Genomic DNA, 25295 nt, shown 5'->3' with positions numbered 1-25295 from the left:
TTTGTAGGGGATTAAGCAAAATGGATGATGTGAGGTGCCTGTTCCTGTTATTACCTGGATACTACTAGTCTTACCAAAATATATTGCTTAACAGGGCCTGCCCTGTCACCTCCATCACAGCTCCACCCCATAACTCCTGTTCATCGACACAAATTGTATGTCCAAAGAACGTAGAAAGTCTTTAGTGGGGCTCCAGTGGTTGCCCAGGAAAGAGTGACAAAGCACTTCCAAATGCTTCTCAACCCAGCAGTTGTAGTCTTAAACTCCAGGTCTCCGAGGGCCTCTGACAGCCTGTGTTCACAGGTGTTCCTCTTCTTCTGGCACCAGCTCACCGATTCTGTAGCAGGAATTTTACATTACCACGGTGTTGAAGTGAAAACTCCAGTGCCCTTATTTCAAAAGGAAATCTGGTCATCTTGAAGCAATGAAAACTAATCTGAATGCACTAAGTCATTGGCTGGGAGCATATGCTCAGCAAAACAGAAGCAAGAATAAAAAGTTGTGGGGTGTGTTTTTTCCATATATATAGCAACTTCAACTGTACATTTCTGCCTGCATTTTGTTGCATGAACTCCTAATTTCAAAAACAATTTATATATACCACAACTTCTTCATCCATTCATTTATCGAAGGACATTTTGGTTGTTCCCATGCCTTGGCCACAGTAAACAAAGCTGCAATGAACACTGGAGCACACGTGTCTTTATGTATAAATGTTTTCAGATTTTTTGGGTAGATACCCAGGAGAGGGATTGCTGGGTCATATGGCAATTCTATTTTTAATTTTTTGAGAAACCTCCACACTGCCTTCCATAATGGCTGCACCAGTCAGCATTCCCACCAACAGTGTATGAGGGTTCCTTTTTCTCCACCGCCTCTCCAACACTTGTTGCTATTTGTCTTGTTGATGATAGGCATTCTAACTGAGGTGAGGTGATATCTCATTGTGGTTTTTATTTGCATTTCTCTGATGATTAGTGATGTTGAGCATTTTTTCATATGTCTATTTGCCATTTGTATGTCCTCTTGGGAGAAATGTCTCTTCAACTCCTCTGCCCATTTTTCAATTGGGTTGTTTGTTTTTTTGTTGTTGAGTTGCATGAGTTCCTTGTATATTTTGGATATTAGCCCCTTATCGGAGGCACTGTTTGCAAAAATCTTCTCCCATTCAGTTGGTTGCCTCTTTTTTTTTTATTATTTATTGGGTCGACAATTGTTAGCAAAATTACATAGTTTTCAGGTGTACAATTCTGTATTACATCATCTATAAATCCCATTGTGTGTTCCCCACCCAGAGTCAGTTCTCCTTCCATCACCAGTTTTGTCGATGGTTTCTTTTGCTGTGCAGAAGCTTTTAAGTTTGATATAGTCCCATTCATATATTTTAGCTTTAACTTCCCTAGCCTTTGGAGTCAAATTCATAAAATGCTCTTTGAACCCAAGGTCCATAAGTTTAGTACCTATGTTTTCTTCTATGCAGTTTATTGTTTCAGGTTTTATGCTTAGGTCTTTGATCCATTTTGTGTTAATTTTGGTACACAGTGACAGATAGTTTCGTGGTTACCAGAGGGTAAGGGGGGAGGGATGGTAGATTAGGGTAAATGGGATCAAACATATGGTGATGGAAGAACTGACTCTGGGTGGTGAACTCACAATGGGATTTACAGATGATGTGATACAGAATTGTACACCTGAAATCTATGTAACTTTACTAACAATTGTCACCTCAATAAATTTAATTTAAAAAAAAGAAAAAATGAAAGCAATTTATGAAATGTCATAAGCTGCCACACGGCACTTGGAGAGAAATAGAAAATAATGTAAGCAATAGTAATATAGTTCAATGAATATTTATTGAACACTGAAGACTAACTATCAGGAAAATAGGCTACGTAATGTCTATAAAAGTGGTCAACAAAACAAAGGCATGGTCCCCCACCTACATGATACATTAAATCCAAAAAATCCTTACACATTTTTGCTCATGTTTGCTCTTCACAACAACCTTGTGAGATATATTCATTACGTCCATTTTATGGATGAAAAAACAGAGACTTGTAGATGTGAAGTGACTTGCTTGTGTCATAGAGCTAGTTGTTGGTACACTGAGGGATTAAACACAGGATTTCTGACTACAGATTTAGGGCTCGTACCAATGTAGCATCATTTACAAAAGTGTCCTAGTTCTCTAAACAAAAAGGTGCTTTTAATCAAAAAAGACTGAGAAATCTTGCATATTATATCTTCTCCTCTAGCTTCATAGAGCAAGTTTTAAAATTATAGGCTGAGACCTGTGGTAAACAAACATGTTTCCCAAACCTGTTCAACCCAACACCATCTTGAGGAGACACACACAAAAAAATGAATCCGCGGTGACTCAGGAACTGATGTTAAACTAGTGTATTGGATGTGGAGTAGAGGGTAGGCTGCAGATAGGATGTGTATATTGGAGAGTTGCACAGTACATTTCTAAATCTACGCATGAACATCAATGTGTGGGACTGTAGAAGACTGATGCTTTTTATTCTCTTTTCACTAGATATTATGAGTGAAATGGGCAGATGTGTGTGGTGAGAGAATGAGGCCAATGTGCATTATCAGGATGATGGAAAATTGAAGGTACCAACCAGAAAATGGAACTGAGAGAATTCCTCTGATCCTTTTTTTAGCCACCTCCAACACATGCTCAGGATTGAGAATATCTAATCTTCCCTTAATCAAAACTCCACCTAATGGCTGATTCTACGACTAGGGTAGAAAATACACCAGGTGAGACTGGAGCATCCTGCAGTGGTAAAAAGCAAGGAAGTGCTAATAAAAAAATCCATAATCATTGGGGCTTGTAAAAGATACACAGGGGCCAACTAAGAGTTCCTAACAGCTGTAAACTGGAAGTTTTTAAGCAATAAGATATTCGATTATGACCAAAGTATAAAATAAATACCTATGAGTCCATATCGAAATAAATACATAAATAAATAAATAAATAAATAAATAAATAAATAAATAACAAAGCTCCCATTCCAAATAATTTCTGTAGATACTCTGCCCTTAGAAGGTGAAGCATAACTCCCCACCACTTAACTGTGGGATGCATATAGTGACTTCCATCCAAAAACTTCCAAATAGTACAGTATAGATAGGGAGGGGAATAAAAGTAATTTCATAGAGGAGAAACCTGACAAAACTACATGTGCCAGGTGATTAAGGTCCACTTCAAGAATGATAAGTCATAATGATAGTATGTACCCTTTATATGATGTGGTGAAAATGGCACTTTACCTCTATGGTCTTCCTCTCAAAAACCTAATTTAACTATAATAAAAATTCCAGACAAACCCCAATTGAGGGGCATTCTACAAATACCTGACGTATACTCCTCAAAACTGTCAAGGTCATTCAAAACAAGAAAAGTCTAAGAAACTGTCACAGCCAAGAAGAACCTAAGGAGACATGATGACTAAATGTTAGGTGGTATCCAACATCCTGGAACAGAAAAAGCATATTAGGGAAAAACTGAGGAAGTCTGAATAAATCATAAACTTTAGTGAATAGTAGCGTGTGCATATTGGTTCATTAATTGCGACAAATTGATGCATTAATTGTAAGATGTTAACAGTAGGGAAACTGGATACAGGATACATAGGAAGTCTCTGTACTATTTTTGCAATTTTTCTGTAAATCTAAAGCTGTTCTAAAATAACTTTCTAAAAGAAAAAAAAAAAGAAAAAACACTGCCTCTAACCACCATTGTGCCAAGCCCAACTTCATTAAAAACTGCTTTATCCCTGCATGAATTGGAGTCCAATTTAGCTTCAAAGATCACAGTGATTTTTGAAAAGGAAGATCTGGACAAACATGAAATAAGGAAAGCACAATTTTTAATGCAACCCAAAAGTAAAATATATATATATACCATTTTTTAATGGTCTGCCTCAAACGAATGTCCCAAATCCCTTCATGCAATGTTCCAAATTCAGTGGGTGCTTTATTGCCAAATGTAAATCATGATTTAAAAATAAAACCACTATCTTCTTTCTACTTAATATGTTATATACATCAGTTTGTGATTTAATGGGTATTTGTAAAACTTTTTCAGTACAAAGAATATAAAAATTGCTTTTTGTTATTTAGGTTAATTTTATTAATATTTTAAAGCAGCATAACCACACAAATCTGTTAACCAACTATTTTATAGTAAAAATCTATTTGGCTAGAACTAACCATTTAAATTAAATATGTCCAAATCATTTTATCAAATAAAAATCAAAGAATATTTTTGTTTATATATTTAAAGAAAATATTGTCTAAAGGAAGAATATTTTGTAATGATAAATTAATTCAAAATGCTTTAAACTCTCCTAATTGCAACAGATCAAAGCATGGCTGCTGTTATTAACAGGCTTCAATATTTTATATGTTTTAACAGCTTTCACGTTACACATTTTTTAACGATCTGGAACACTGTATATATCAGATGATCTATCTAGCATTTTGTATCATACTGAATAATATATCATTTACATGAATCTATTAACTCAGCTACATATTTTTTACATCTCAGTTTTCTAATGGATTTATTTTAAAACAATGTTTAGGTTGTATAGCTGAACCTTTTTATACTTGCTCCCTTTTGAGCATTATAATTAGTAAAAAAATAAAAATTCCAAATGACAATCTAAAGTAACAGCAGATCTTTGGAGTCTTAATATATTTGGAGGAGAACCCTTTTAGCAAGTATATTCTTTGTACTGAAAATTTACTGTTATCAAAAACAGAAGCAAGACACATCTTTAGGGCACTTCACATGTATCTGCAGGACTTTAGAGTACGTTGCCATGGAACATAATTCCTTCAAGGACTACAAACCAAAGAACGGCCATTTTGGCATAATAGTCCCATTTCTTCACATTATTTTGTAGCATTCATCAAGATGTATTACAAACCCTACCAATTTGGGGACAATGCCTGTCTTTTCAAATGCATTCATACTGGGTCTTAGAATCAACTTCATTTTAGCAACTAATTAGTTACACTGACAAACTTTTAAGAATAGGGCTACACAATTTTAGAAAACGTCACCACTCTTTTTGTAAATTAATCATATGTTCCCATTGCACAATAATAGGTGGTTATCAGCCTTTCCTCTTCATCCTAGCTCAGTCATTTGGTTAAAACTACCTTGCATCCCCCAGAGAAATTCATGGTCTGTCACCCTACTCACTGGTATCTAGATATATGGCTATTTCAGCAGTCCCTTCATTTTCATATCACTAGGCAACTCTTCTATGTTTAAAAATAAAGGACAGACTTCACCTGAACATTCAGACAAGTATCCTACTACAAAAGTCTGCTTTCCTTCTATCATTCCACTTTTCTTTCATTTATATTAAAGAAACATACATCCCAAGACCTACTGCACTGCACCTTCACATTATTAAAAGTAACATGCAGAACATTATATTATTATGCTACACATTCATGGGACTATGCTAATTAAGTCTTCCTTCACTTTAGGTGAGGTGACACTTGCTTGACTATAAATCACTCCACCTAAAGTCTGTGCACACAACATTATCTTAGTCACTCTGCATTGTATTTCCAACTGTGAGCAAAATTACAAGGTCAGAGTAGACAAGAATGTAGGTAATCCCAAGGAAATATCATGTAAATGACTTGCACAAGGTTCAATCTGGGTTTTCATTAAGCAAAAGGGAATACTTCCTATACTAATATTCTAGTATTATTATCTAAATGCCATCCACTGCAAAGCACATGGGTATTCTTGAAGACAGTGGTAAAGACAAAAGTGGCGATGATTTTGATGTGTTGTGCATAAAAGATAATTGTTGTTTGCCAGGTCTTCATTAAGGCTAACAAAAGTGTTGGTACTCAATAAGGAGCAGTACATAGAAGAAGTGCAAATGGTTTTGTAAATAAATATCCACTAACATCTCAAATACGAATGATACTTTTTAGAAACTCAGATGATAAAAGGCAACACAACATACTTGTATCTCCTACTTTCCTGTTTTATAAATACTAAGCAACCATAATATTTATCTTTTAAAAGAGTAGAGTACTGATTTCCCAATAGTCTTGTTAGCCAAGGAGCGGTGTCTTCAAAACGCTCTGACCTACGGAAACTAACTTAAAGGCTTTGGGATATCTTGCATTTTAAGTGATTTATTTAGTGCTTATTGAAAAAGTTAGAAAATCTGATAAAATCTCCACAATAGATCAGTAGGATCTGGCCAAAAATAATCTATATAAACCTAGCACAAGTTCCTCTTCACTGAACGAGTAGAAGTGATACAGTAAGCAAAACAGTGGTTTTCAGAGTATGATTAAACTGTGAAACAGGGTGCCAATTAGCATAACTGGCAATGGAATTTTTTAAATATGTGTCTGACAGTCGGTTCACAGATCAAAGTGGGTGAAAACCCTCAAGAGCAACTTATATGGGATTCTCTAAGCTTATTGTCACATTTGGACAATGAGGCATACATATGTGAACTGTATTAATCTGGAGATAATCTAAACAAAGTGTGTGAACCACTATTTTCTTATAATATCTGATGTTGAAACTCTGCAGGAGGTCAGTTCACTTTCTAGAAATGCCACCGTCAAAAAGTTTTCCCAGGACTACTTATAGAAAGAGAGGCTCCTAAAAATGTCTTCATCACAAGAGATTAACTGATTTCTATCTTGCCAGAATTGTCATCTTCCATAAGTAGAAGCTTCATTAAAAACATAAGTATGTTCAATGTCCTCATAGATAAACAGTTTTCTTTTTTTAAGACATTAAAATTAATAGATACTCTATGCTAGAGATAGGATATACTTGTGTGTGCGAGTGTATGTGAGTGTGTTTGTGTGATATATTTGCAATCTCTGGAGTACAAATAAAATCAGTTTCAACCAAATCCCTATTATACTTTGATCTCTTACAATATTAGACAGTTAGATTCCTAACTGATTGTTCTCTCCAGTACATATACGATCTAAAAACCCTGCAAGCTCTTCTTTGTTAAACGTCAGGGTAGAGATCCAGATCTTTTTAATCAAAAGTCTCTGCAAACACAAAATCCAATTACTTAACCCCATTATCCAAAAAGAAATACAGAATAGTCAACCTCTTCTTTAAGTAGCTCTACGCAGCATCACAAAGGCATTACTAAAATCAAATCTTAAGTGAGCTGAAAATACTATTCTCTTCTCTGAGTCTGAAATGTGCATAAAAAGATCTTGAAAAGGAACACAAAGCCACAACAAACAGTGGTCAAATTTTCATTGTATTTCAGCATTTGTAATGTGATGCTTCACAGTGGGAAACAGTGAAGATGAATTCAAGATGGCATCTTGCCACTGTCTGTCTAGTCTTTATAATGCTGAGATCCTGCTCCCCTCTTCTACTCCCTTTTCCACCCTTAATTGTCTTTAAATTAAGAGAAATGCAACGATAAATAGGAAAACTGATGATCTCAACTAAGCCAGAGGGTGTTACAAGTTTTCACAGATCGATAAAATTCAATTTTGTCTTTATGTTTTATGCACAATAAGTAAATTATAGATTAAAAAAAGGGGAGATACGTATCATAGATTGAAGGTTATAGTATATCTCTAAGAGATTGCTTAGTCTGATATCTTAATTTTACAGATGCAGCAACTGAGGTCCCAAGCTATAGAGTTATTTGCGGGGTTGTTTTAAGTCCATGGACTTCTGGCTCTTTTTTTAGAGCTCTTCCTGCCATATTATCTCATCGAATGAGGCTTTATGGGAAAATGCCTGTAAACCTGGAAAATACAAATTTTAAGCAGTATCATTAGCTTATTTGAACTACATGTTTTAAAATGAAGAAAAATGACACAAATAGTATCAGTTAACATTGTTATGTGAATTAAGTGACAAGAATCAATGTCTCGGCTGTATAATCATGAAAGAAAATCACTAAAAAGAATTATTTTTTCTTGAAAGGAACTGTCTGTTAAAAACATCTGCTACACTGTCCACAATATGGGGAAATAGGAACTCTCGTATAATGCTAGTAGAAGTGTAAATCAGAACAGCTTTAGAGAGCAATTTGGTAATAACTACTAGGGTTGAAGATGTACATAGTCCACAGTTCAACAATTTCACTTCTAGGTTTATAGCCCAGAGAAATTCTCCTACATGGGCACAAGAAAATGTGATGTCTATTACAGCACTGTTTGTAACAATAAAACAGTGTAAATAACCTAAATGTCTATCGATATAGTAAAGAATAATCAAACTGTAATATACTCACACAATGAAATAGTAGAGTAGACTATACTATTCAAAAAATAAATGAACTAGATCTACATGTATCAACCTGGATAAATCTCAAAAACATAGTATGAAAATGATTACAAAAAGATAGTATAGTTTCAAACCATTTAGGTACACTTTAAAACACAAAAATTAATACTACATATTAACACATATAATTTAAAAAAAACAGCAACGATACACACCAATCTTAAGAGGGAGGTTACCTCTATTGAAGGGTGGAGTAGAAAGGAAATTAGTGTTACTCATATCATTAATGCTTTACAGATACATCTTTTTTTTTTTAATTGAGTCATGAATCAAATGCAGCACAACGTAGCTCTGGTTATTGGCCCACAGATGTCTTTCATTATTTCCTGCTCTTTCTATTTGAACTATTTTATAATTAATGTTGCTAATTTATTACACAATAGAAATGATGCTACCAAATTGATTTTAAAATAGAAATGTCATTTTTTCAAAAAGCCAGAAAATATATATATTTAATATATACACTATATATTAAATATACACACTATATAATAGATACACTATATATAGATTTAATATATACATATATTTATAGTATTATATATATATATATATATATATATATATATATATATATATATATATATATTATAGTGTGTGTGTGTGTGTGTGTGTGTGTGTGTGTGTGTGATTAGTATGACCCCAATTGTCGGGTTATAAATTGATCCAAAGTATATGAGCTTTGAGATAAGACTACCTTGATTCAAATGCTGGTTTTGGTATCTATAGGATGTATGGCATTACGTAAGTCACTTAACCTTCTCTGTGCCTCAGTATCATCATTTGTAAAACAAGAATTACAATAACAGCACCTATCTTGTATGGTTGTTATGAGGATTAAATGAACATACGTGGAAAATCAGCTGTGATATCATGTTGGAAAAATGTTTGATATTATTATGTTCTGACAACAAAAAAGTACTAGTTGTTCATCAAATTTTATCCAGAAATTTTTAAAAATATATTATCTATTGGGGTGACATTGGTTAATAAAATTATACAGGTTTCAAGTGAACAATTCTATAATACATCATCAATATATCACATTGTGTGCTCACCACCCAGAGTCAGTTCTCCTTCCATCACCATATATATTTGACCCCCTTTACTCTCTTCTACTTTATTTATATGCCTATGCTGGCTGAATGCATCAAATACTTATTCATTTCTTAAATTCTCTACTTTGAGAACTTACCAATTAACTAAGAATCTCCAGTTGTCAGAGTTTTAGGGAAAGGTTTAACTTATCAGTACATTTAAACATAGTTCATCCCAACACACAACAGATTACTTGTGGTCAAAACTATCTGACAATCTAGAAAGGGCAGCACTGTCTACCCAAATTATATTTAAGTACACATCAGCTGTTTTGCACATTGTCATATGTGTTGACCAGTTGTTTAACATCTCATCTTTCATGTGTCTATGTTAAATCTGCCACTAGAATAATTTGTCAACAAATGAGGGACTTTTTTAATCAGCTTAGGAACTGTGATTGTGCATTCTTTTCTTTCTCTTTCTTCCTCACTTTTTTTTAAGTCCTCTGATAAGTTTCTCATCAGAAATGACAATGTTAACTTACCATCCTAAGTAAGGATTTATGGTGCAGATCATACGGGTCGTTAAAGCAAGTTTAGCAGTGGGGTGTTTTTCTTTTCTTCTCTCCTCCCTCCCTCCCTCCCTCCCTCCCTCCCTCCCTCCCTCCCTCCCTCCCTCCCTCCCCTTCACTTTCCTTTTCTTTTCTTTTCTTTTCTTTTCTTTTCTTTTCTCCTGGAGAGATTGGAATTTAATTGTTTCCTTTCTAGACAAATATGCTTCTGGATTGTCAATGATAAAAGGGGCATACAGATGACAAAAGCATTGTAGCACAGTGGGATTATGTGCTAAGGTCTAGGGCAGGACAGGCAAACAAGCAAAGTCTCAGATCAATCAAACAGTTACCTCTTAATAAAATCTCAGATGACCAACTTTTGTTTTATCTTTGTCAATGTCTATCAAAAGTTCAAATGAAGTTTTGTTGTGTTAACTACTTACAATTCTCTTATTTCTGATTTTATCCATTTGTAAAAATAAAGGACTTTCACTAGATAAAATTGGGAAAGTGTTTAAAGGCAAGCCAATTTAAAATAAAATAGTATATGCTATGTACATGATTTTCTTCCTATTAAAGCACCACTAATTGGGCTTTAAGTAGAAGTGTTATGATGGAAGAACTGACTCTGGGTGGTGAACACACACTGCAATATATAGACAATGTGTTATAGAAATGTACACTTGAAACCTATGTAATTGTACTAACCAATATCACCCCAATAAATTTCATAAAAATTAAAAAAATATGTAGAAGGCCTTAATTATGTTATGTGACCGAACCTATACTTAAATATTCTCTTTTGGACATGGCAGTAATGATCTTTCATACTGTGTTTCATTGATAAATATGAAAGCAAAAAATTCACAATTTTACCTTAATTTTCAAACCACATTAAGGGAAAATGATCTCGGCTATTTCCATACAGTAAGGGAAAAACAATCACAAACTGTAAACCACTATTTTGAGTATCAGGAGAATTATTTACAAGCACTTTACTTATAATTTATTTATTTGCATGAATTTTCCATCATCAAGACCTCCGGGTGCATTTATAACATTTTTTTTAATTGCAGTATCTAGAGTAGTTACAAATTTAAAGCAGAAGTCGCAAACTGACAGCCCAAGGGCTAGATTCAGACCACAGATGGGATGGGTTTTGTTTTGCCTGCATAGGGTTGCTGCTCTTTGTTTTTCATTGGGTTTGTTACCAACATTTAAGAATTAGGTGAATTTCACTTAAAAATCTGGCTTCCTGGTTTCTCTTAAAGAGTCAGATCATAGCAACACTGGGTCTGCATTCCCACATGGTAGCAATCATCTGAGCTGAGTAATAGCTGCCACCTTTAGAAAGAATATATACTCTCTAGATCACCATAGTCCCCACCATGCCCTTTCACTTATGGTCTTTCATTTATGATACAAGCCTTGCCTCAGTAGGCATTAGAGTTTGCGACTCTCCTGTTTCTCTGTAGTTTCTGGGAATGAATCGGTATATATACTTTCAAAAACATTTCATGGTTTTTGTAAGATTACAGATTACAGTAAATGTAAAAACTTATCACATGTATAAATATATAATGTGTGTTATGATTAATCTAGAAATAAATATATACAGTTATAATTTATTACTATGCTTAGTTTAAAGAGAAAAGTTGGCATTAATTGCATGTCATTTCACTAGGAAAATAAAAATAAAAGGAAAGTCAATTTCAGTGCCTGAATTCAATTGCATTCAGATAAAATCAGAAACACTTGCTTTCAATATCCCAAACCTAAACTCAAAACTCAATCCATTTAAAGTTTTTCAGTTAAAATCATTCATTAATGAAATCTAGTGGGTTCCAGTCTCCCCAACATTGAAGTCACAGTCTAACAAAAAAGTTTGGCACTTAAGGAGGCACATCCACTGTTTCAGGTCACTTGGGTATTATTTAGTGTGCATAATATTTAGACTAATATTTAATATAGAAAATATCCGAAATATAAGAAATACCACCATAGTGATTTTCATTTTCTATGTTGAAAAGCCAGGATAAATCATATAGTGTGGTCTCCTTCTCCCCTACAACCCTGTAACATTTTTCTTGTAGAAAAATATGGATAAACCATGCATCAAGGGCAGCCCTGAAGGAAGGGGGAAAAGTCACCAAAGGGTGATTTAACCTGAGTACAGTGTGTGGAATAGAAGCGGGACCACTATAGCCAGGCACTATCAAAACATACTTTAATATCATGGGTTGCTCTCTTTCTCCCTTGCCTCTCTCTGAGTCACTGCGCACTTCCCCCCCCCCCATTACAACCTAAATGTTATAAGCTCTGAAACAATATGGTATCTCTGATTGCAATTTAACTGAAATTGTCATAGATATTTTAAGAAGTTTCAAGCTTCTTAGACTTCCAAATATTTAAAAACTGTATTTTCAGGAGAAAAATTATTTAAAATATTTTAGAACTACTAGCATGCCTACAAAATACATTTATGCCTAGTGCTTAGAACAACTCCAAAAGATTAGAAGACCTGTAGTTGTTTTTGTTTTTGCTTTTTTCCATTATTGCTGTAGCACACTTAATAACCTGTGCTGCCCTGCAAAAGTGAATGTACCTTCCTAAGCATTTCAGAGCCATGGGGTGGGTGAATTACTTTCCCATTATTTTACTTAGGTGTCAAGGGTTTTATGTCAGTGACCCTCTCTCAACCCCCATCAACTTTGCAGCCTTTCTCTAGCTTCTGCATTAGTTCCCAGGGAAGGAGTTGCTCCCTGTGGCTGGAAGTCATCTCCCCACTGCGTGGTCCTGGGATCCACTCCCAGATAATAGATATAAATGGTCCCTAACTGGCAATAGTGAAACTGTGGCGACCCCAATTAACTAGAACCGTCAAATGGAGAGACAGGTTCTAATTAGCTATTTGGATTTCATTTTTTTATTATTATTAACTAACAATTAAGCAAGATTCAACATTTGCTGCTGAAATTTTTAAATGGCTCTATTTTCCTACCTTAGAAGTATAGTACGGGGAACAAAATTACTGAAGTAGGGCTGAATCTGTACAGGCTCCAGGACATTCCCAGGAAGTTGATTTTTAAAAAATAAATACATAAATACCTGTTAACAGCTTGTTTTCTTGTCATTTGCCTCTTCCTTCTAAAAGGAGAGTATAGCAAAAAATAAATAAATAAAACTGGTTAATTGAGAGTTCTGGTTAGTTAGCTTCCAGTTAATCAAGGCTTTATATTTCACAAAAAATCTTCTTAAATTCTGAAGAAATTTTAGATAGTACACAAAATGAAACACCAGCAGGGAAGAGCACGAGGAAGGTCGGAAAGCCTGCATTGCTATTAGATAGTGTCTTTAATATATGAATAATGTTATTATATTTCTGGTCTAATCCCACACTCAGTAAAGAATAATGTGAAATGTCATGTGGTTTAGGGCTTTTCTATATATGAAGGCAAGGAAATAAGGTTATAGATTTCTCTTGAAGAAAAAGGCCTCGGGTCGTAACAACTCCCAAAAAGATTCAGCAATATTGTGTCTTTTCCCTTTCGCTCAAGAGCCTTTCTTCCCATCCCATTGGGTATTCCAATACTTTTTAGGGGGGAAAAATCCCCTTCCAGTTTTTTTTTCACATTTTTATGTGGCCAACAAGATGATAAAAGTAAGCCAATATCAATGTTACGTTTATATTTCTTAAACATGGAGCCATTAATCACACAGCTCACTCTATACTTATTTTTGGAGCAATACTAAACTATCTTACATCTTCCCCCAAAGGGTTACACATGCACACCCACAGGCACGTGCACACTCACACGCACATACACAGTCATATACACATCCACACAAAATAAGCATATACCAAAAGAAATCAATAAAAAAACACATAATTAGCTTAGTTAACAAAACAACCATTCTTTCCAGTAGTATAATATTTCCCAGTGTTCCTAAACCCTTTAATGAAGAACAATGAAATCTAAAATTCCATGCTAAAAAAAAAAGGCTATAAAAACTGTAATTTGGCTCTTTTGAACTTAATGCACTTCTTATTAGTACAGAAACAGGAACCTCCCTATAATGCCCACTACAAATATATGTATATATATATATATATATATATATATATATATATATATATATATATATATATATACCGGAGGTGCCAAAAGATGTACACAAGTGGACACTTTGGTGAACGTTGCTCAAGTAGTAGTTCACTGTAATCACAAGTGTCTGTACACTGATGGTAACCACTTTGAGCACCTCTTGTAATTGCAAAAGTCAAACATGACTTGTATTCATCTTTTGTTATCGGCATATATTAAGTATTACTATTTTCATACAGTTTTCCTTTCTTAAAATGTGTATACATTTTTGGCACCCTCAGTATATTTAGTTCATCACCCCTTTATAATTTTTCTTCTAATTGCCTTTTTGTTAATAATCTCCTTTCAGGTTTTTTGTTTGTTTTTTTTTGAAAAGTAACTACTTCCCTGCTTAAAGGTCTGTAGAAAGATTTCTAAATAGACTACAAATGGAAACATATATTTGGGGTTGCTGGAGAAAGGAGGTGGGAGTGAAAGAAGGTGAGCCATTTTTTTTCACCTACTTTTGTGTTCTGTCACTTGACTGACAGAACTATTTGATCTTGCTTTATAGTTCACACACCCAACCTGTTTTGAAATGACACTTTCTTAAAGTAGAATATACTCATACATACCAAGTGAATGCTAATGCGTACTTTCTTAATCCAATAAGCTATATACCAGTGGATTTGAGGATTTTTTTTCCTTTTATCAATACCAAAGACGCCCCTCTTTTTTCACTTAAAACCTTTCCAAACTCGGCAGAACATTTTTGGCTGTCAATACATATACATAGATAGATACAGATACTGATACAGATACATAGATATAGATATATAATTATACTAAGTTCAAACAAAAAGAAATGATTTAAATCTTCTATGATCTGAGTTAGCTTCATAGATTATTTAAGCTTAAACTTTAAAATTACCAACTACTAAGACATTCGTGTTAGTATTATCCAATAAATATGTTTCGGTAAATTAAGTGTCCTTTTACTAAGGATTTAAAACTTTATAAAAAGTTTGCCTTCACTTTTGAAATACGAAATAAAATGTGACTTCTACACTTCTGAATTTGTTCCTTCTGTGATGTCAACTAATTTATTGTAGATTCCCTTGTATTTTGTAAAATAATCCACATTTTGGACAATTTTTACTGAACAAGCAGATCCTATAAATCACCTAATTCCAGAACAGCCCTCTCATATGGGTTTCCTGGAATAGGCCTAGAATGTTTCATATCCTCTCTAATTTCCTTTGTCCCTTGAAGTTACATTTTGCTGCCTCCTCTACTTCTTAGTCTGGCTATGAAATTAAAACCGTGAACCACGGGCCTAAAATTCACTAAAACTTATCTTTGTGGCTGAAATAATATATATATATATATATATATATATATATATATATATATATATATATAGAAAGTGTATATATATATATATATATATATATATATATATATAAATTACACTGATGGTAACCACTTTGAGCACCTCTTATAATTGCAGAAGTCAAATGTGAGTTGTATTCATCTTTTGTTATCGGTATACATTGAGTATTACAATTTTAATGCAGGTTTTTCCTTTCTTAAAATGTGTATACATTTTCTGGAGAGAGATATATATATATACACACACATTTTTAAAAAGCCACCAACAAAATGGGCTTACGCATATTCAAGAACACTGGGCAAATACGATACTCAATATAACACCACCACCAACCGAGGTCCTACAACATATCGTGGTAAAAAGTTAGGGTCTCTACTAAGCTCACCAGCTCCAATTATCATCATTGCTGCCCTGCTTTAGGACACTGATTATCCTTATTTTAGTGAGACCCTTCCCTAATATACAAGTTATAACTAGCAGGTGATTCTGCTCTGGCTGAGAGCCAAGGACAGAATAATTAAAAGCAGTCTCTATTTTGAATATATCAAGATCATTTTTACCCTGTATTACTGATAAATAAATTTTCATACTTTGATTCTTCCAACGTGTAGTGTGTGAATACAATGCCACCTAGTTAATGGTAATGGTTGCTACCCAGCATTCCCTTTTCTGATTGGAGTCAGGTTAGTAAAAGAATGAGATGTGGAATTCTTACTTTTGAAACCTAAATTTAGACCATAAAATCACATTTAACAAAAGAGAAACAGCATACAAAACACACAAGAGCCAACAAAATATCACAAAGTAAGGAGTCCAGTTAAAAACTCACAGACTCATTGGATTTAAGTATTTTAGTCCTTTTGTAGATAAACTGAAAATTCTCTATCAAATATCACATAGTAAGTCCTACCTCTGATGTGAAGGTAAGTAAATAGAGTGCTACTTTCATTAATTCTTCACACAGGGGAAATTACTTTAAAAAGTGCATTTTAAAGTTACAGTAAACCTTTGAAGTGATCTATGCCAATGGATTTCAAACTGGACTCTAAAAGAACTTCAGTCAAGTGCTGGTGGGTGGTAGAAGGAAAGACAAGAGGGAGCCATTCCTTTTCATTCCTTTAATTAGTAAAGTTCCTCCTTTTCCTATGTGATGTATTGGGTGTCTGAACTGCTCTAGTTTACTACCCGCCAACACGACCATTTATCAGATAAGAAAATTAGCCCCTGAGATGTTCAATTATTTGACCAAGGTTACATAGGAAGTTAGTGTCAGAAATCTCCTGACTCTTAATTTACATTACTGCTCCTGAAATTGCCACCCTGCTTCCTCTACTGTATATTAGGGGACGAGTTTTTGAACTCACCCCTAAAGACTGTCATCTCTTTTTTAATCCTTATGGAAACGTAATAAGGTCAATAGACATGTTACACATTTAGATAGCAGAAAAGACAAGATCAGATCCATGGCTCCCTTGATCTCTAGGCCAGTGCTCTTTCCACACCACACTGCTTTTATTTTCTTTTTAATTTTTTATTAAAGCATAGTTGGCATAAAATATTGTATTAGTTTCAGGTGCACTATATAGTGATTTGACATTTATATACCTTACAATGTGATCTTTTAAAGCAGAGCCTGCAAACTGGCAAAGAAGGCCTGCCAAATATATTTTGCTTGGTCCGCCCAGAGCTTTGAAAATCTGAAAATTTTACATAAAATCTGAACTTCTAGTAGCTTCTCTAAGAAGAAGAAGGAGGAGGAGGAGGAGGAGGAAAAGGAGGACGAGGAGGAGGAGGAGGAGAAGAAGAATAGGAAGAGGAGGAGGAGGAGGAGGAGGACCAGGATCTGGCACTGGTCCCACATACTTACTGACTCAGCACAACTAGATGAAGTAGAGAAGCAATATCCACCCACAGACAGAGCACACACTTTTCTGTCCCCTACAGGCCCGATAATCTCCTATGATCCTACACCTGGCCCTCTAAATGAATTTATGTTATGTCCCTGGTTCCAGTAGGAATTTGAGTTTTATGGCCAGTATTTTAACGTTTGTGGGTATAATTTACTCAAACATTAGTCAATTTCCCCAAAGAAAATGTAAGACATCTGGAAACTTCCATAAGAGCGCAGTTATTGATTGAGAGTGCACTAAAAGTGCTAGATTGTTTATCTACCTGGAAAGTCATACGCACTTTCTTTAATGAGGAAAGCAAAGCCTTTGACCCTTGAAGTAGATACCATTTTAGTATTTTTTCACATACAGAAAAGCACCTAAAGCAAACCATGTTAGGTGAAAATAGACTCAATAAAAAAATAAACTGTTATTATACTCCGAGAAAGAATGTCATTCAATCAGAGTAGTAGCCATAAATTTAAAATTCCAAAAGATCAATAAAATGTTCCCCATGCTTTAGATCTACGTATATATTGTGAAATGACTGTACACTTTAAACATATATATAATTTTTATTTGTCAATTATACCTCAATAAAGGTGGGAAAAAAATGTTTCCTATGCTTTGAAATGGGAGTCAACTGTTAACCTGGCATATACTGCCATATTTCGGGGAATACTAAATTAGGTTTAAGTTGTTCTTTACACAGACAAGATCTTTTAGTCCCATAATTTGTATTTCTGGCCTAATAAAATAAACAAAATGTTGATTTGGGAACAAATGTAATAAATACGTAGGATGTAAATCAAGCAATGTCCTGCCCCTCCCCCCCAAGTTTACCTATAGAGGAGAAATGGCCAGTACACAGCTGTTACTAAAACTTTTATGTTCTCTTTGGAGACTTGATCAAATCGTGTTAACTGTTGCATTTCCACTATTGGAGTAAAATTTTAGGGAACTTTCCTTACTACTAGCAAATAACTTTATTCATTTTATGTCAACTCTCACTCCATAGCAGCTGTTATAAAGCTATTTAATCTCATTAGGAATTCTGGAATTTATTTGACAAGCCTGTGTGTTAAAAGAAAAATGAACTGAAATATCTTTCATTGTAAAAATAAAGGCCAGGATATTTTAGGCCTATTTAAGTTTCCAGAGGGCATCCAAACAATCGATCACTTAAATCTCCAAAAGCATGATCTTCTGATTCAAGGCCCAAACAATTAAAACTGTTATTTTTCTCCTTTCAGAAATGTATTTTTCCTAGAGTTATTTGGAAATAACAAAAAAATTTGGTCATAATAAATATCTACTTCTTCTGAAAGACTTTGGTGCATAAGCTTGATTCTCAGGGACATTTAAGTCAGAGTCTTGAGAAAAAAGAAAAGGAAAATTGAATATGGCATGGGGTGATAGTAAAGGTAAATGAGCCTATGGTATTTTTTTAAACTTGTTTGTAGAAGAGGAATTTCAGGAGATATATAGATACCCCTATAGATATAGATATATCTATATAGATACCTGTGGGAGGCTTTCAATATAACTTAAAGAATGAAAACCTCTACACCAATTGTCTCCGACAGATGATGCTGTATACAAACAGTACTTTGTCAATCCAATCTGAGGGGGCTCAGTAGGTTCGATGCTACTTCTCATATGTCCTACAATAACAAATAATCTCAAAGATAAGATTATGGTTTAGAGTACCAAATGTATTTTTCAAGGCAATGATCATAAAAAAATTAGAATAACTTGTTCTTCTCAAAATTATCTCAGTCTGTGCAATATGAGTGTATGTCCCATCAAGGATGAGGCAAATTAAATACCATTAGTGGTATTTATGCATCATAAATAGTTTTTTTCAGTAATATTATTTCACATATTCAAACTCAGTAAGTATCAGGCATATAAATAAGCTCTGATCATTAGATAACCTACCTGAAATCATTTATATTTTATAAAGCTTTAAATATTAAAATCCCTCAGAACCTTCATAAAATTTAAATCACTTAATGCTATGGGCATCTTTGTCCACAATATTTCTGTTGAAAATGTTTCTCCTACAGGCTTTCTATCCATGTTTGTAAGTTTGGCCAGAGACCCATGAGTTACCCTTTGAATCTTATCCATTGATCTGTATGGGAGGGGTATAGCCAGCCTTTTGTAAGGGATTTTTCTAAACACTGTTACCCTAGTCATATTTCAATTCTAACTGTTACATTAATTGTATTTCAAGTATTTCCATTGATGATTATGTCTTGTTATTGTATGTTCAGAATGACTCACAGAAAACACTAAGGAAATTCTCCAGATCAAATAAAACATTGATGGTAGATATACATTAAAGCCCTTGAGACACTGGACATAATCACTGCTTTATCAGCTTTTAGTTAGTGTTGGGTTTGATGGTTTGATATTCCAGTTAAGCGAGAGTAAATTGGCCTACTTCCTAAATAGTATGTTGCCTGTGTAGAGAGCTTAGTGGCAGTCTCCAATTCTGAATTGCTGATTAAAACATTGTTTCCTTCATAACATTTATAACAATGTGAGAATATTTTATCTATTTACTTTTTTTAGACCTATCTTCTCTATGAAAAAGCAGAGAACCATGTGATTTCACTGATATGTGGTATATAAACCAAAAACAACAAAAGAACAAGACAAACAAATGAGAAACAGAAACTCATAGACACAGACAATAGTTTAGTGGTTACCAGAGGGTAAGGGGGGTGGGGGGTGGGGGGTGGGAGATGAGGGTAAGGGGGATCAAATATATGGTGATAGAAGGACAACTGACTCTGGGTGATGAACACACAATGGGATTTATAGATGATGTAATACAGAATTGTGCACCTGAAATCTATGTAATTTTACTAACAATCGTCACCCCAATAAATTTTTAAAAAAAGAAAATGCAATCTCCATGAAAGAATGGGTTTAGGTTTCTTGTTCACTGATTCACTCCAAAACATAACAGAGATGCTGGCACAGAGTAGGAGCTCAGTAAATATTTGTCAAATGAACTGAATGTTGACTGTGTGAAGGGGCTCTTTACTCTTATTCGTATTCATCACTGTAGAGTCTTCAAGCTCACTTTCATATAACATATTTTAAAAACCCATTTCTGCTATGCAGCACTGATTTGCATCATTGGTGATGATAATTTATATAAGGGCAGTCATGGTGCTTTACAATCTGAGTAGACTTTCACTGAGTAGCTAAAGTTGATTAGAAACATCATGAGCCCAAACTTAGTTGATGGCATCAAATATACTGAATTGCTCATGGGTGAAAATGTAGATTCATTATAAAGTTATTCATGGAGAGAATGAATATTCTAAAATTTTTTTTAATTTTACGTTAACTTTTTCTAACATTTGGCTTATTTATTTAGTGAAGCTTAAATTACATGAGTAACACAGACAGTTCTGTAAGCAGAACTCAGCTAAGCTGTTTCTAAGAAAATGAGTTCATTTGCCAATTGATCATTGTGGTAATCCTATCTGGTTTAGTCTAGCTGCAGAGGAAGACAATCAAGCAGGGTCAGAGCAAAGGAATCCTAGCCTGGACACACTCTCAATGTATTACTAAGGGGCAGGAGTGAGAATGAAGAGGATTATTTATTTGAAAGTCTGTTAAATCCCTGATGTTCATCCCCTGACTTAATCCCTAACAAAGACCACTCTACTATCTTAAAATAAAATAAAATAAAATAAAATGCACGTTCTTCACCAATTAAGACATCAGAGGCAGATACTTAGAATTACAAATAATTACCTTTGAAACACTACATATAACTCATCTATATGTCCAAAATCTCATGTTAAATAATAACACCTCATTGTTCCATAGTTTTACAGTAAACAGAGCATTTTTTCTTTGTTAACTAATAAAGTACGACTATCCTACGTGCAAAAGTGGGTTTGAAATACTGTCCCACTTTTATATACGTAGAAACTGAGACTGAAGCATTTTCAAATCTGCTTCAGTGTTCTTCCACTTCTTGTTGTTTACAATATTTATCTGTCTAAATATGACTGAACTACCCTTTTCTCTTGAAACCTTTTTTCCTTGATCATCTTGTCACTTTTATGATACGTTAAAAACACACACACTTCTTTAAGAGTTAAAAATGAAGCTCTTCAAACATGTTATAATTGATGTTTAACAGTTCGTACACTGATCCCATAGAGGCTATATTTCCCTCCTTACCATATGATAGCAGCCTCTTAATTCAATATTTACACTATAAATACTGATCACCAGCTATGTACAAAGGCTCTTTGCAATGAGCTACAGAGAATACAAATATCTTCAAGCATGGTCCCTGATATCAGAATGTTACAATCTAAAAAGAGAGATAAATCATGGTCATATATTGTTACACTGAAAGGCTGTGAGTGATAAATTCCACACAATTTCCTGGCACAGAATAAGCACTCAAAAATATCTGGTAAATGAATGTTAAATGCATGGTGATAATAAACTAAGTGCTATACGAATTTAGAACAAGGAATCACTTTTACCTGGAGTGGTCAGTGAAGTCATTATGGAAGAGATGATATTTGATTTGAGTCTTGAAGGATAGATAGGTTTTGAAGAACAAAGGAAGAGAACAATGCTCTAGGAAGTTGAAACTGACAGGACAGGCAGAATGAATTGTTACAAGACAGTATGGAGGTGAGACCAGGTAGGAAACTACTGCAGTGTTCTCTGATTCCTAAACTGCCAACTACCTAACAAAATACAGGGAGATTAAATTAAAATTATTCTGAGAAGTTAGTGGTTATTGCAGATTAGTTGCTACTCCTGAGACATACTCCTGAGACACTTCTCCTAATGTCTCTTGGTTTATAGTTATTGCAATGCCTGTCAGTGGTATTCAGCTAAGGGGCATTATCCTTTCTATGTTTCAGAAAAGAACTAACTGAAAAATCTTCAGACATTTTGCTTAACAGAGGAAATTAGTAGAGCATTATTCTATTTGCATGCTACAGAAAGAGGGACTTAGAAAGCTGAGGAGTGCAGATGTTTGGTTCAGCAAGTTTTACTTCCATTGAAATGTATACATCTCTTTTACAATAATCTGTATGGCAATAAAAACAAAGTTGACATTATCTATCTATACGTATATTGAAGTCAGTTTATTTTCAATTAAACCTTCTTCAACACTTGCTCTTTAAAGGTTACAGAAGAAATTCAAGATTCTACCAGTCTTCACAGCTCATACCTTGTAGTTCTAAGGTCAATTTAATTCCCCTTCTCAAATGCTACATCTTTGTTTTATGTATATGGTAACTGGTACTAAACATAATATTCTAAGTGGGGTTATAGGAATGCCGTAATCTCATCATATATCCTATAGATTTTTAGATCTCTGTTATAAGCATGCATGAAGGTAAAAATATGCTGTCATTCATTTCATTTCTCCTCCAGGCAGTTAGTTTTATTTTGAACTTCCTGACTGGAAAATTCCTATAAATAGAGAGAACGAATTATATAGTTTGCCTAACAGTTACACAAAGAAAAACACACCACTCACATTGACTGCTGTGTACCGTCCCACTTCATCCTCCTTACATTAAAGTGAAAGGACATAACAATAAGCACATTTTCATCTATTTATTGATATATTCAACATTACCTAAGCCTGCGAGTGTCCATTGATTTTATCATTTAAAATGCAAACAGCATAATGCTAGCCTCATAAAATGTGTTTGGAAGTGTTCCTTCCATTTCAATTTTTTTGAAGACTTTGAGGATTGGTATTAAATCTTTGAATGTTTGGAATAATTCACCAGTGAAGCCAACTGGTCCTAGACTTTTATTTGTTGGGAGGTTGTATTATTAGTATTATTAGTATTATTACTATTATTACTGACTCAATATCCTTACTAGTAATCAGTCTACTTAGAATTTATACTTCTTCATGATTCAGTCTTGGATGATTGCATGTTTCTAGGAATTAGACAAGTAAAAGCAAGAACCATAACTAATGGATATTTCCTTATAGTGTCTAGCAAAAGACCATGTACATAAAAGCACCTAATTACAAAGTGGCTATAATGAACATTTTAAAAGGGCCGTGAAATTTTCTGGCTTTTACCTCCGCTGTGAAGAAGTTACTATATTCACTTCTAATAGTAAAATCAGGTCAAATAATATGCTAATCTAATCTTAACATTAGCTCTAGTTGCCTCAGTTTTCTTTTTCATTTTTTCAACACCAACTGAATTATGGCTCCCTCATCTTTGCTCACAGAGCACTTTGTGCATGCCTTTGGCACAGCACTCTGTCATATGCTCCCCTCCCCACTAAGCCATGATTCTTTGACAGCAACAAAACGTAACTGCTAAACATCGCCTTGATAACAAAATCACCTTGAACAATTGCAAAGCGTTATTAAAGTCTTTTGAAGACACATGTTTGATAAAAAGTATAAGTTGATAGTGTTTATTCCAAATGTAAATGTCAAGATAAAGCTCATTTTTTCCAGGTCTTATATCAAATCTTTGCTGCAATGAAATATTGCTTTTAAAGGGAAGCTTAAAATTACTCTTTATTTCTTTATTATATTTATTATTTACCAAACTTTGATGAATACTATTAAAATCTTTAAGAACAGAGTTTGCTTTCTGACATTCTGATTTTAATACCTTTTACCTTGTTGCACTGCCATACATTTTGAACTACAGAACATTTCGTCCAACTGAAATTTTCTTCCCTAAGGATTACTGTGGTATTCCTTCCACTCTTTCTACAGTTAGTTTTCTGTTGCTTCAAAAGTGTTCAATATGATCTCCCTTAGGTTTCATTGCACAAGTTTTTGCCTTTGTCTTTTGATCCCAATCAAATAAAATAATAATTTCCCCTTGATGAAAAATCAATATACTGACACTGTCTTCTATTTTAGGTGTCAATTTTAACATTTTAGCAAAATCAAACAGGCCCACCAACAAGTCTCCAAACAAAATTTCCAATATATGGCTATCTAGATGCCTTATCCAAATATAAATCTCTTAACTAAGTTCACATCAAGATTTGTGATTAGCACTAAATGAGTGCCTATGAAGGCTGTTAGCTATTTCACTACCTAATATTTTCTTTGGGTCATTCTGTTTGTTTAAGTACGATTGGGGTTTTTACTGTCTTTTCAGAAGCTGTCTGTATTATCCCTTTTGCATATTTATCCTTTTTCGATTTATCAATTACTAGAGGTTACTCACATAACTGTCTTCTCAAATAATGCATAAGAATCTTCTTTATTCAAACATAGCTATGTGTATTCTCCATCTGTTAGAAGATATGCCCCCTTAAATCTAAAACTTCACCAGGCTTGCATTTTTTTTCCTCAAGTTTCATCAGCAATCCTGCCACAGAGTTTTGGAGAAAACTCTTCCTATCACTTTGTCTCTTGATTCAAACAAAATATTACAAGAATTAAAAAAAAAAAAAAACTAAAGGAAAAGGAAAGAAAGAAAAACAACTCCACTCTCCTCTTAGTTATGTGAAAATGAATCATTGCTAGGAGAAATGACTCAATATTCTCCAGCATGTATTACAGGTCCTTCCTACTTATCACAACACACTTCTGCTAATGTCTCTTACAGTCACCCCTGTTTTAGGACTTCTTAGCATTACATTCTTTTCCTTCCATGCTGCAGAAAATGTTTCAGTCTTCACACTGAAAATTAAGAGATTTCAGACTGCCTCTTCATCTCTCCAGGGCAACTAGGCCTCCCTTTTTTTCCCTTCTACCCAATTGTAGCAATCCTACATAAGATCTTTAGGCTTTTACTCTGCTTAGTTGTAAGGCTCTTGGTCTTATAGTAATCACATCTTGAAGAATGTCTTTGTATCTGTGAATGCTTCCCCTTAAAAATCACATTAAGTGGCAAGGAAAGACCACCCAGTTATTTCTGAAGGTGCATTAGTAGTAAATAATACGTTTTTGCTATGCTCACAAACAGCATGTCCTGACTCCCTCAAACTC

General features: G+C 34.2%; 1 protein-coding gene across 5 annotated transcripts in view; it reads right to left on the bottom strand.

The window, feature by feature from the left end:
- Positions 1 to 25295, bottom strand: part of DACH2 (dachshund family transcription factor 2) — a 675689-nt gene that overhangs the window by 489243 nt on the left and 161151 nt on the right. For 3 of the 5 annotated variants that reach the window (XM_074323712.1, XM_074323713.1, XM_074323711.1), the window contains exon 2: positions 13041 to 13079. The exons of the other annotated variants lie outside the window; for them this stretch is intronic. In XM_074323712.1, the coding sequence (XP_074179813.1) occupies positions 13041 to 13079 (39 nt within the window). The remainder of the gene's footprint in view (positions 1 to 13040; positions 13080 to 25295) is intronic. 5 annotated transcript variants of the gene reach the window in all.

Source organism: Rhinolophus sinicus, chromosome X (genome assembly GCF_036562045.2).
Source record: "Rhinolophus sinicus isolate RSC01 chromosome X, ASM3656204v1, whole genome shotgun sequence".
Classification (NCBI taxonomy): Eukaryota; Metazoa; Chordata; class Mammalia; order Chiroptera; family Rhinolophidae; genus Rhinolophus; species Rhinolophus sinicus.
Note: the sequence above shows the minus strand (reverse complement) of the source record. Positions and strands in the feature narration are given on the sequence as shown.